Below are 13,352 nucleotides of genomic sequence, written 5' to 3' on the forward strand. Positions count from 1 at the left end.
CACATCTCTAACACAACACAAACTGGATAGTCCACAAACTGGACAGTCCACACCCAGACATCCACACAAACTGGACAGTCCACATCCAGACATCTACACAAACTGGACAGTCCACACCCAGACATCCACACATATATGGACATCCACACCAACTGGACAGTCCACACAAACTGGACAGTCCACACAAACTGGACAGTCCACACCCAGACATCCACACATATATGGACATCCACACCAACTGGACATCCACACAAACTGGACAGTCCACAAACTGGACAGTCCACACCCAGACATCCACACCAACTGGACATCCACACCTGAACATCCACACTGACACTCTACTCCTCATCCACCCACTCATCAATCATTTCTCACGTTTACAGAACTTTTGTACAATAGAAAAAACAATCATGTCATTGAAAATAAACTGAATTTATTCTAGCTTGATGATAGTGCAAAACCACAAATCTGAATGACAGATGAGCAAAACTTTTAGACATTGGTTAAAAAAAAGCACTAAAACATATATAGTCACCAAATTTCTCTTTTCAAACTGATTTTCATGATGTTTCATTTCAAAAAATGTAAATTCCATTCTCAGAACATTTACAGAACATACATGGGACTATAAAAGATGGTGGAGATCTAAAACAACAGAGAAAATAAACAAAGCAGCAAAAAAAACTTTAAAACCATGTCAGTGCTACACTGATATCAAAAACTTAACTTCAACAAACACAGTTTGACTTTGATCAAAAGTACAAAAACACTAACAAACAATTAACTAAAAAAATGCACTTATTTAGGCAGAAATTTCAAATTAAAAAAATCACTCCTTTTCCATTTGGAAATTTTTAATGCGAGTTTGAGTGTGTTTCATAATGGTTTTATTTATTTAGAGCATATTTGGAGTCGAGATAAAATATAAAATCGAATTTCAGCAAGAGTAAAATGTAAATCTGGTCAAATAAACATTTGTACATCTAATGTACCATATACCTGTTTATATCACTACGTAATCTACAACCACAGGCGTAACACAGGCACTCTCCACACAACTACCAACACATGTCTCTTACCTACTCATTCACAAAAGTTTGTCGACCACAAGAGACTAATCTCCACACAAACATGTAACTTTTTGCATATATATATATATATAATTATATATATATATACAGGCTGTTTTGTAAACACTTATTTACATATCTTACAGAATCCATCTTACAAGTATGACTGTGTGATGGCATTCTCACAGTGTCACGGTTGATTGGAGACACTGTAGGAAGTGCACAAGATATCCCGTACAGTAACATTCTCTAAAACTTCTTACTTTCTATTATTTCAAAAATATCTTTTACATTGTCGTAAAATGAGGACATTTCTCAAACTGAGAGTTTGAAGGGAAATGTTTAAAAAAAAAATCTAACCAAAACCAATTTCCAATGAACTATCATTACCTACAACCTTTCTGGAAAACAAAATGAAAAAAATCAAACTAATGTAAGGTTTAATGATATGGTATAATCAAACTAGCATCCTGGCAGGGTCAATATATTGTAATCTACTACAACATCTCCAACACATGTTAGTGAAGTCAACACATATCTAGGTAATAAGGCATGTGAAAGATAAGCATGTGTGTTTGTATCTCCAATATCAGACACCTCAATGTCCTTGACCTTGAGATATGTGGCGTCATGATCAGTGACCTTGAACTACCTGACCTCATGATCATTTGACCTTGAGAATCATGACCTTATGCTTGACTTTGAGATACATCTTATCGTCCTTGACCTGTCTTCACCTCAGTATCACATGCCTTACCTCTATCTATGTTGTTACATGACCGAGATTACTCATATCAATATCACCATAACACATAGTGAAACCCTGCCAATTCAACACTATAGAAAACAAACCATATACCGAAATTCTAACTTTGCCGTTTAGGAATCTGAAATTTTTACCATTTATCTTCAGTAAGTTGTGAATGTTTACTATACAGTTTACCACTGGTGGGATTTTCATTTAGAAAGAAAGCATGAAACAACATTACCATCATCATAACTTAAAATATAATTGACGTACAGTGAAACTGGCGAGGTTAAGCACTACAACAGTAAGTGATATGGGTTGTACTATTGTGTCTAGGAATACCCTAATAATGAGTGACAAAGGACAGATGGCGTTCTTTGATCAACAAAAATATCCAATTAGAATTCAAACTTTTATTTAATTTCTCATACATGTATAACTAAGTTAGATATTCAGTGTAATATTACATTTTTCTGTTTGGGTAAAAACTTGGTTTGATATTCTGTGTAATGTTTCATGTCTCAATCTGTTAAATGTTGTATGAAACAGCACCAGGACCTGTGCTAAAAGCATACACGAATAAAATCACTATCTATGCCTAAAAAGAATAAAATTATCCTAAAGTAATAGGGAACCTGTAAGACTATTTAATCAACCTTTTCATTAAGATATTTAGTCAAGTTCTCTAACGCCAGGTTTTAAAACAACAAAAAACATCTACAAAGCAACATCAACAACTAAAATGAACACAACAAAAATTGCTATTATATCCCGTCTTAATGTAATGGTTTCCAGTAATCACGCAGCAACGGTGAAAAGTGGCGAGCAACCTCGGCTAGGACTAAAGCGGCTTTAAATGAACCAACAAATCAAACAGTGAGACGCTGGGAGAATACATTGAACATATCCAAAGTCTTTTTTATCAGCTAAAAGAAAATCACAAGGGTTTCACTTATAAAATGTCTACATTAAAATGAGGTAACATGACGGGGTTTGTATACAGAACATTTGGAATATCACAATAAATATGTCAAAATTATATGTACATTAGTTGTCAACAGCTATGGGTAGATTTTTATCAGAACAACATCTGTCACTATTTGGAAATTTAAAACAAATTGGAATTTTTCTGAAAATAACGCTAAGCATCTCTAAGAACTCAAAATGATTTTTTTTAAAGCAGAACGAAATTTGAGAGGAAATAATGAGATGACTGTTCTGTTGAAAATCTAACCAGCGCACACCCTATATCATGGAATACACAAACCACTCACCTACAGAACACATAAATACTGTTCACAAACCATTCAACTGTTTTGTGATATATGTCACACATCGTATGACAGGCATGTTATATTTTTCACATCTTGTGACAGTCATGTGATATGTCACACATCATGTGACAGTCATGTGATATATGCCAGTTATACTGGCTCCATGTCTACCATGGCAAAATTGTCACATTGCTTTAATCTCCCAAACAAAGTCAATCATCCCACAGAAACTATCACACTGCCTTCAAATGCACACTTAATTAAGGAAATGTTGCATATTCGAATAAATGATAACTTTACAAAATAATATGCTTTAGTTACGTTTTCGTTCAAAATTTACCTAAAAATAACAGAATAGGTTATATCAATTTTTACACAATCTCACTTTGACAGCTGAACTTGTACTAAAATACTACAACACACTGTGGAGATAAATGTTCCTCACACACTGAAGATTCCCTGGGCGACAGCAGATCCCATCAAACAAATTAAGGTAAATCCAATTGGCCAAAATTATTTGCAACCATGGTAATCTCTATTCAGTCAACCAATCACAGCGAAGCCTGATGAATATACAAAATGAAGCAGACACTCACATAACAACCATCCTTTAGAGACACAATAACACACAAAATTGGGGAATATGGCCTTGACACTGATGACTTTTCATCTTTATGTTGCCGTCTGTACAAGTTGACACAACCTGGGTGACACAACATCATCTGTCTGCACAATGTCTGGAGTGTTAGATTGTATTGTACTAGCGGGCAGATTCAGTTTGTAAATAAATACTTCTCCACCAACAACGTACACACATAAGGTTTCCAGTAATCGACAACCTTTGACCCACGGCAAGTTTGGATGATTTCAAAAAAGCGGATTTGTCGGTGATTCCAAGCCAACTTGAGTAGGTTTGTTGCGACAGACACAAACGTGGGCGATGTCAGTAGCACACAACAACACAATATTCCACACACACATACAAAAGCTGTTGTGATGATGAACAATTTATGCTATACGAGGAATCCATCGGACATCTGTGGAAACTGTAGTCCATACATTTGTACGCGTAGCGTTTGTACGGAGTTCATGATTTTCTTCTGGTGGCCTATTAATGTAATTTGTAACGTGACTTCAAGGTCCTTAGGAGTTATTGTCGCAACCTGTTCCATCGTACGATAACCTGCCTGAAGGAAATTGTCTATGTATTTCTCCATTTTGATTGAAATCAGCCAACTCTCTACATTGGTGTACTGTGGTACCTCTTGTACAGAGAAACCTGCGTCCATCAGGTGTTCCGGCCTACAACACAAACAACATCTCTGTAAAATTTAAGTATCAAAAATAACAAAGGGCAATAACTTTTAAATTATGCAAAAGAGAGTTATGGTTCTTCTACAATGGGCTTCTCCTTATGCAAATCTATTTATCTACCAATTTTCATGTTCATACCTCTTAGTTTTTGTGATATGCTTCGGAAAAATTATGATGCACAGACAAAGCGGCAGCTCTATGCTTTCCCTTCGGAGAGCACAAAAATTTAATCAGCTGTAGAAATTAATATCATTCTATGGTGAAATTATAAACAACATATATTTTTGAGAGATCACGGAGATAACATTACGAATTAAATTGACCTGAAGCATACCTTGGTTTTGCAATTTTGCGTAGAAGTTCTGGCGCTCTGATGAACTTGTCTAGAGATTTGACGATCTGTACAAACTTTGGACGGTTGCCTCGGTCCTTCTGCCAGCAGTCCAGCATGAGTTGGTGAATGGCTTCAGGACAATCCTAGATAGACATACAGAATTGATCACCATTAGTCTGCACAGAATGATAATAATATGAAATAATAAATATTCTTTATTGAGGATAAAATATTTTTAGCCAAACGGCTAATCTTCCACATGGTCCTCACTTCCATGAGATACAACCACCACCAAATTTTTTGAGGAGTTACCATTCGACGGTCAAGGCAGAAACAGTCAAAACATTTAAAAGACTTGCTCCAAAACCTAGAAAATTTTCAATGACCTTATATGGTAATTTTTCCCAAACTGCCTTTATACCTTTCTGTATAACACACTGTTTGCCACTTTAAATCCAAATTATTTTTAGTTTTACTTATATTCTGTGTTGTTGCTGACATACCATTGGGGGAGGTAGGCGGTACCCTTTCTCTACAGCTCGGATCACATCCTGGTTAGACCAGTTCCAATATGGCCGCTCCCCATACGATATAATCTCCCACATTACTACCCCGTAGCTCCAGATATCGGAGGCGGTGGTAAATTTACGGAATGCTATTGCTTCAGGTGCTGTCCATCTCACAGGAATCTTTCCTCCCTGTAACAGGTAAGAGACTTTAGATTAAGGCTGACAATTACCTTTATATTCCCCTTTTAAAGACTGACAATTACATACATGTCATACATATTGTCAGGCAAATGATTCAAGCTTGTACATATCATTTATTCTCGCTCATCTGATTGCTTATATAATATTGATTCTGGTGATCTAGATGTTTTTTCCCTTTCCCAAAATTTATTTTAATGAACACTTGATTTTATGGATAAATATACAATATAGCTCAATAAATCAAGGTATACTTATTCTAACAATTTGTGGACATAAATAATCATAGATTAAGCATAGCCACGAAAGGAACGAAAAGAGAACTACCACCACAGTATAAATATGATAAAAAAGATTTTGAACTTACCTTTGTGGTATAAGCACCATCAGTAGTGTCAATGTCTACTTCTCGAGATAGACCAAAGTCAGCCACTTTACACACCAAGTTTTCATTAACTAAAATATTCCTAGCTGCTAAATCCTGAAATAGAATCAATCCATTGGATTACTGCTATAGAAATAACTAATAATGTGGGTTGAAAAATTTTAATAAACTTTCATAATTGTTTTATATATCAACAGGACAATCAAATTGACAACATTTTTGCGACACTAATTCACTTACTCTGTGTACATATCCCATCTCAGAGAGGTATCTCATTCCAGCTGCTATACCACGCATCATCCCAACTAACTGTATTATTGTGAATTTTCCATCATTATTCTGTAAACAGAAAATGAGAAGACTATGTAAATAACTGTTACAGTTAAAGTTTTGATGGAAAAACAAACAATATACTGTTAACTGTCATTCTTGCTATTAATCATATTGTTACATTTTGAACCAATATATGTGGTATTTTATTGTTACAATGTAGATTTTGTTTCATTGTAACAATGTGTATGGTATTTTATTGTTACAATGTAGATTTTGTTTCATTTTTACAATGTGTATTGTATTTTACTGTAACGATGTATTTTGTAACTTTTTGTAACCATGTATGTAGATGACAAATTCTAGCGATGGCAGCCATTTTGTTGTGCCATTTTTTATTCATGACTGGCACAGCTAATGAAAAATGCTACTTGGTATATAACATTGGTAACATATCAATATGCAGACCTATACTACAAGGGTGAATTCACTGGATCAAAGGTTGAAAATGTGATAAATTCATTCATCTTAAAAATCAATGTGTACTATATGTTAAATCATTCCTATGTATCCCATATATATTGTCACAGTACCATATCAATGTATCTGGTATTTATCTCATCCAAATTCATGCTTTGTGTTGTCTTGTTTAAAACTAGACTGTAGTAATTTTAACGTATATTTATGTAAAACCTTGCTGCTTTTTATTTCTTAAAATTCTGCATTTCAGCACCAGAGCTATAAAATGAGATCTTCTCAGTAAGAATAATGGCTGTTTAAGTGTCTGATCCTTTGGAGGACAAAGCTGTCAGGAAGTGATGACAAAATACAAGTAAACCAAAGTCTCTTTCGGTTCTAACTCCAACAAATGAGGATAATGTTGGCTCCAACAGATAGGATCAGTTCCTCTTTTATATGCTCCTAATGAGGATATAAACACCCTGATCTTAAATCATCGACCAGCTTTGCCTAAACTGACCTTTTAATAGGTAGTCTTCCTTCCAGATCAAGCCCACAACAATTACTTATCATTTTCCCATTCAAATTAGGGCATAAACCTTGACATTAGTTGGAGCATCCACCGAATCCCATCCATCAATGTCACAAGTTTGAAAAACATTTATTTCCACAAGAAACAAATTTTATAACATTTCAATAAAAGTTTTTCTATAATATATCTTCATATCCTGTTTGTCATTTGCTGACTTTCTGACATTAAATAAGAATGGATTTTTTACCGATGTATTACTTGTGTTCCGGATTAGCCTCCATTTACATAACATTAACTGGTAGGACACCGTTTCTCTGGTTCATGACTTCATCTAAAGTCTATATAGCTCTGGGTATCTCGTATTCCAAATTGTGTCTTGGCTTTATATATTTTCTATGTGAAATGTGTCTGTGAAATCAGAAACATCTCTCACATAAATGTGAAAGTAATCTATCTCTTCCATAACATAGGAGCTGTCTGTAACGTAACAGATATTGTTGACATTCATGAGGGAGATGAACGTCGCGCTGAAAGTATGGCTGTACCCCGACATCGATATATACATATCGTCTGTGTGTGTCCCTTCAGCCTAATCCTTGCATTAAAGAGCAGATTACATATTTTGGGAGAAATTCTGAATTAATTTCTATTCACAAGAGGTCAGAGCAAAAAATAAATCTTAGGAAAAATGTGATACTTAATGCAAATCGGCCCTTAGTCATCGGCGGGAATGGGAATTTGAACACATTAGATTATCACTCTGTCGATCTGTAATTGGGTAGGATCCCGACTCTTGTGGTGTTGCCTGTCGCTGTGTAATCGGGCGATGTGATTGTCCGAAAATTTATGTCGTGTTCAGTGATCTGTAGACCTATGAATGGCTGTGGTGTTATTACAGCCACGATAGCCTTCACTTCAAATAATTAATCATCAAATTTCATTTCTTCCTTCCTCGATGATCAGCAAAAGTAAACAGAAATGATTTACAAGGTGTTTCTGAATCTTTGACAACAGATCACTTGGCGACCTCTCTGTTCATGTGGAGGCAGATTTAGGGAACTACTCTGTGTCTCGAGTGGTGTGTTTAAGAACTTGGTATCATGGAGTCAACATTCAAAGTGACTGACCATTTTTCATCCAAAAACCAATTTTGAAACCAAAACAAGTAAAGACACAAGGAGTAATAAAACAATGATTAACAGAAAACTGGCACCAGTTTAATTTCTGACCATTTCACTGATAAAGACATATTTGTTTTAAAGCACAAGAAAAGACAAATGCAAAACCTATATTACGAACAGGGAGTGTGGCAACTGAGCCAACACCTACTGACAAGACCAACACAAAGACTTACCCTGAGGTATGTGTCTAGTGAACCATTTGCCATATACTCTGTCACTATCATTATAGGATGACCTGGAAATAACATAGGTAAAGTTGTAATGTATGATGTGTTTTCAGATACATGAAAGACGATCGAGAGACAATTCAATTATTAAATCAGCAATAAAATAAGTGATAATTCTTCAATATCAGAATATATCTATTACTTACCAACGAAAGTAAAATCATTACTATCACATTCAATTTTATTACTGTAGATTTTATACGTTAAATCAAATGGAGTATCCTAGCATTATAATAGTCCCTAACGGTGTCGTTATCATAGGTAGACGGCAGAAAGTCGGAGTATTTCTGGCTCCGATTTACCATAATCGTAAAACTAAGTACAGCCTGATGCCTCGTACTTCTACCACACCACCATAGGAGAAGCAAATAAGACTTACTTTTTGTGACGACTCCTTCCAGGAATATGACGTTTGGGTCGTCAAACTGTCCCATAATGCTGGCCTCTGTCAGGAAATCTAGACGATTTTTATCTGTAGCTCCTGGTTTGAGTGTTTTAATTGCGACAGTCATTTCAGGGTGTGATGGCTTACGAAGTTTGCCTTTGCAGACATCACCAAATTCACCTAAAAATGAAGTAAAATATGGCAGCTTTAAAATGTTGTCAAGAATGAAAATAATTTGAATTTAAAACATGTAACCTCTGAAATTCACACATAAAGAAATTAAGACCAGAAATCATATTCTAAGAGATTAAAGTAACAATGTTGATTATCTCCCCTTAATAGACTCACAATTACTTCCCCTTGTAACAATTGAGATCTGACCTCCCTTTATATTGAACTCTCCAGTGAGAACTTACCTCCTCCGATGACAGACTCAATAGTGATATGTGAAGCATCTATTTCTCGTGTGAATTCCCGAACAGCTTGATTTGGGTCCTCATAGGTGTGTGGATCAACATATGTCTTGTATGAGCCAGGTGGAGGGAACAAGGGCACTGTCGCTGCAGAGGAAGTACAACCATTAACAGGGCTAAATCGACTGACCCGGTTCAATAATTTTAGTTATAACACACTTTCAAAACTATTTTTTACAAACAGATGATATGTTAATATAAATATCTGTTTTCGTACCATGGTTGAGGAAGCTGAATACTGCAGGACGTTTAAAACATGTAAATCAAGTCATCGGTAAGGTTAGGGCATTGGCCAATCAGTATGTAACTAAACGTCCAATTAAAGAAAACTTCACAGTTTCTTAACTTGACTTGTTGTCCACATTGTTAATATTCACTTAAAAATGCTTCAGCATAAGAGTAGGATATTCAGTGACTAGTAATTCTGAATTATACTTTGTATAAATATAAAGCACAGTTAAAGACATTGATAGAAAAATATAATGGGTTAGATCATAATTCTTATCTACTCACTATTACAGACTAATCTTAATCTACTACAGACTAATCTTAATCTACTACAGACTAATCTTAATCTACTACAGACTAATCTTAATCTATTACAGACTAATCTTAATCTATTACAGACTAATCTTACTCTATCACAGACTAATCTTACTCTATCACAGACTAATCTTAATCTATTACAGACTAATCTTACTCTATCACAGACTAATCCTAATCTATTACAGACTAATCTTAATCTATCACAGACTTATCCTAACCTACCACAAACTAATCTTACTCTATCACAGACTAATCCTAATCTATTACAGACTAATCTTAATCTATTACAGACTAATCTTACAACAGATTAATCCTTATATTCTACAGACTAATCTTTATTACAGAATTACAGACTTATCCTAACCTACCACAAACTAATTAATACAGATAATGTTAATATCACAGACTTATCCTAACCTACCACAAACTAATCTACACAGACTAATCCTAATCTATCCAGATTCTATGACACACAAACTAACTCTAATCTTTTTCACCTATATCAATTTTTTTTATCTAGACTACCTCTGACCTACTAATCCTAATATATAACATACAGCTTAATCATATTACATTACAGCAGTGTAGTCCTAACCACACAGTCTAGTATCTTAATCTATTATGTAGATGCATTCTGATATACTACATGTGACTTATCTATTACAAATATCTATCTCTTCATTAATTACATTGAGGCTATGTCAATCTTTCACAATGAGACTGATCTTAATGTATTACACCAAGTCAAAAATGATTTATTGTAATAAGACAAATTCATTACACGGAGAAAAACCTTATTTATTACATGAAGAAATTTATTCTAAATCATTACACCAAAAACCACAACTTTGCATCTATTACACTAAGACAAAATATAATCTATGTCACTAGGGCATATTATTACTAATATTATGTATTACAATAAAACAAATTATTACATTAAGACAACTTTGAATCTATTATACTAAGACAAACCTGAAATATTACAATAAAAAGAATTTAATCTATAATACTAAGACAACTCTAATACATTACACACAGAACTAATTTTAATATATTACACTAATACAATATTTTAATCTATTTCACTACGACCAACCTAATTTATAACATTAAGACAAATACTAATCTATTACACTAAAATAAGTCTTAATCTATTACACTAAGACAAATTCTAATCTATTATACTATAATATATCTTAATCTATTACACTAAGACAAATTCTAATCTATTATACTATAATATATCTTAATCTATTACACTAAGACAAATTCTAATCTATTATACTATAATATATCTTAATCTATTACACTAAGACAAATTCTAATCTATTACACTACGACAAATTTTATTCTATTACACTAAGACCAACCTAATTTATCACACTAAGACAAATACTAATCCATAATACTAAAATACATTTTAATCTATTACACTAGGACAAATTCTGATCTATCACACTAAGACAAATTTTAGTCTATTAAAATCATTAAGACAAATGGCAATTTATTATAATAAGACAAATTTGAAATCATTACAGTAAGACAGATCCCAGTTTACTGAGGCCAATCAGTGACATCCTAAGGCTGTTGTACAATATAAGATTTTACAAGGTTAAATCTATGCCAGTATTAGGTAATACTAGATAACTTTTTGCTCTGTTCGACATTTTAATATGAGACAAAAATCTACTAATACCTATAATGAATACAAACCGTTGAGTTGTTAAGAATATTCTATTTTTAGATAAAATATTAGTGGTTTATAGCTAACTTGCATTGAATGCGCATGTAAATATATTAATGAAAAGCCACCTTACACAATATAAATCCTGGATAGGAATTTAAGATAACACTTTATATGTTGTAACACAAGATGTGGTCAAGACTGAGGGACAATATACAAGAGTTGTCCGGCAGAATATTGTTAGGATTGGTTAACAGAAAGTTACATATGTAGTTAGTATCCCTTGTATTACAGGTTATATAGAGATTAGTACTATACCTTGTAGTGCTACGCTATCACTAGTGTAGAATTCAGTACTTCAGTAGGAACAAGAGCCAAAAGGTTTCAGGACAGAGCACACCTGTTCTGTATCATTTATTTATTTCATTCTCAAAAAGGAAATAAATGTCGACTTTATTGTTTTGTTTGTGACATGATCCAATGACAATTTGAACAAGTTGATGCAGTGATGGTGTATATTCCAAGGACAATGATATTGTGCTCCTGAAAGCCTCTGGCAAACTTGGCATGAAAAGCGGCCTTTAATCTTAAAAGCAAAGGGTATATATGGTGGAGAATTTGAAATACGCTATCTTAAGCTTTAGGGCGTACTCGGGTGAGAGCTGACCCAGTAACAGCGTATTTGGCTGGACAGCAGCCATATACAGATGAAGATAAGGTAAAAATTTTCAGAAAACTCCAGTGCTCATTTTACTTACATCCCACGTTCATATGAGGCTCCAACGGGGGACAATGCACAACTAAAGGAGAGAAACAAACAGGCCAAAGGTAAGTTGAGGTGATACAGGTCTCTTGTACCCTATTGCATCAAGGCTGCAGCAGCAATTTGTAAGGAATTCAATGAGCAGCCAACACAGCAAACTGCCTTCAGCTCTGGGGCAGTGTAAGAGGTTTCAAACAAGAGTTCAGAATTTCAGTTCATGGTATTCAAGTTCCGTTTTACCCCAAATATGTACAAATCAATTAAGTCGGTAAATGAGAAATTAAGTCTTTTCAACATCAGAGTTCGTGTATCATATGCACGGATGTTTTTTGCCATTTTTTAAAAACTTAATTTTAAAATAAATTGATACTGTGAAAGTGTTTTTTTTCCCCAAAAGAAATTGACTCTTGTATTGAAATCTCTTTGTTCATACAATATACAGGATCATGGATAGATGTGTTGTCGGTGCATAATGGGCGTGTCAAAGTTGTCTTCTGTCATCTGTGTTAAAGTTTTCTACTGTCCAATATTCTGAGTCAAAGTTGCCAACTGTCAAATATTCCATCCCAAAATTGTCTACCTTCAAATTTTTTCAAACATATGCCAGAAATTGATGTGTAAAACCTGTCGAACATCAACTTAATATATGTAAGTGTAAAAGATTTCAGCAGTAAGAACTGGTATATAAAATCTCACTACCAACTAAAAAAAATTTAATTTAAATCAATATCGTTGATTTTTCCCACCCACACAAATAATTATATACCAAAGTTTGACATAAAAATACATATTTGCTGTATTTGTTTATTACTTCAATTTGTAAACTATCTGAAACAAACTTTGATTACATTAACATAAATTCTATTGTCAAGTACAAAAGAACAGAAGTGATATTTTATAAATAAATATATATTTACAAACAAATTCATCAACTTAGGACTAGATTTCACCATCAATTCAATTTAATATTGGACAATCTCATGTAAACCATGTTGAC

At 33.9% G+C, this 13,352-nt stretch overlaps 1 protein-coding gene across 1 annotated transcript in view; it reads right to left on the bottom strand.

The window, feature by feature from the left end:
• Positions 1 to 76: 76 nt before the first annotated feature.
• Positions 77 to 13,352, bottom strand: part of LOC132555315 (ephrin type-B receptor 1-B-like) — a 95,973-nt gene continuing 82,697 nt past the window's right edge. The window contains exons 11-18 of the mRNA XM_060219675.1: positions 9,303 to 9,446; positions 8,881 to 9,066; positions 8,448 to 8,509; positions 6,073 to 6,171; positions 5,815 to 5,928; positions 5,244 to 5,438; positions 4,741 to 4,883; positions 77 to 4,394 (exon numbers count right to left, since the gene is read on the bottom strand). Of these exons, the coding sequence (XP_060075658.1) occupies positions 4,106 to 4,394; positions 4,741 to 4,883; positions 5,244 to 5,438; positions 5,815 to 5,928; positions 6,073 to 6,171; positions 8,448 to 8,509; positions 8,881 to 9,066; positions 9,303 to 9,446 (1,232 nt within the window). The 3' untranslated portion in view covers positions 77 to 4,105. The remainder of the gene's footprint in view (positions 4,395 to 4,740; positions 4,884 to 5,243; positions 5,439 to 5,814; positions 5,929 to 6,072; positions 6,172 to 8,447; positions 8,510 to 8,880; positions 9,067 to 9,302; positions 9,447 to 13,352) is intronic.

The sequence above is a fragment of the Ylistrum balloti genome, unplaced genomic scaffold (genome assembly GCF_031769215.1).
Source record: "Ylistrum balloti isolate Yb309-2 unplaced genomic scaffold, AGI_CSIRO_Ybal_v1 Utg369646, whole genome shotgun sequence".
NCBI lineage: Eukaryota > Metazoa > Mollusca > Bivalvia > Pectinida > Pectinidae > Ylistrum > Ylistrum balloti.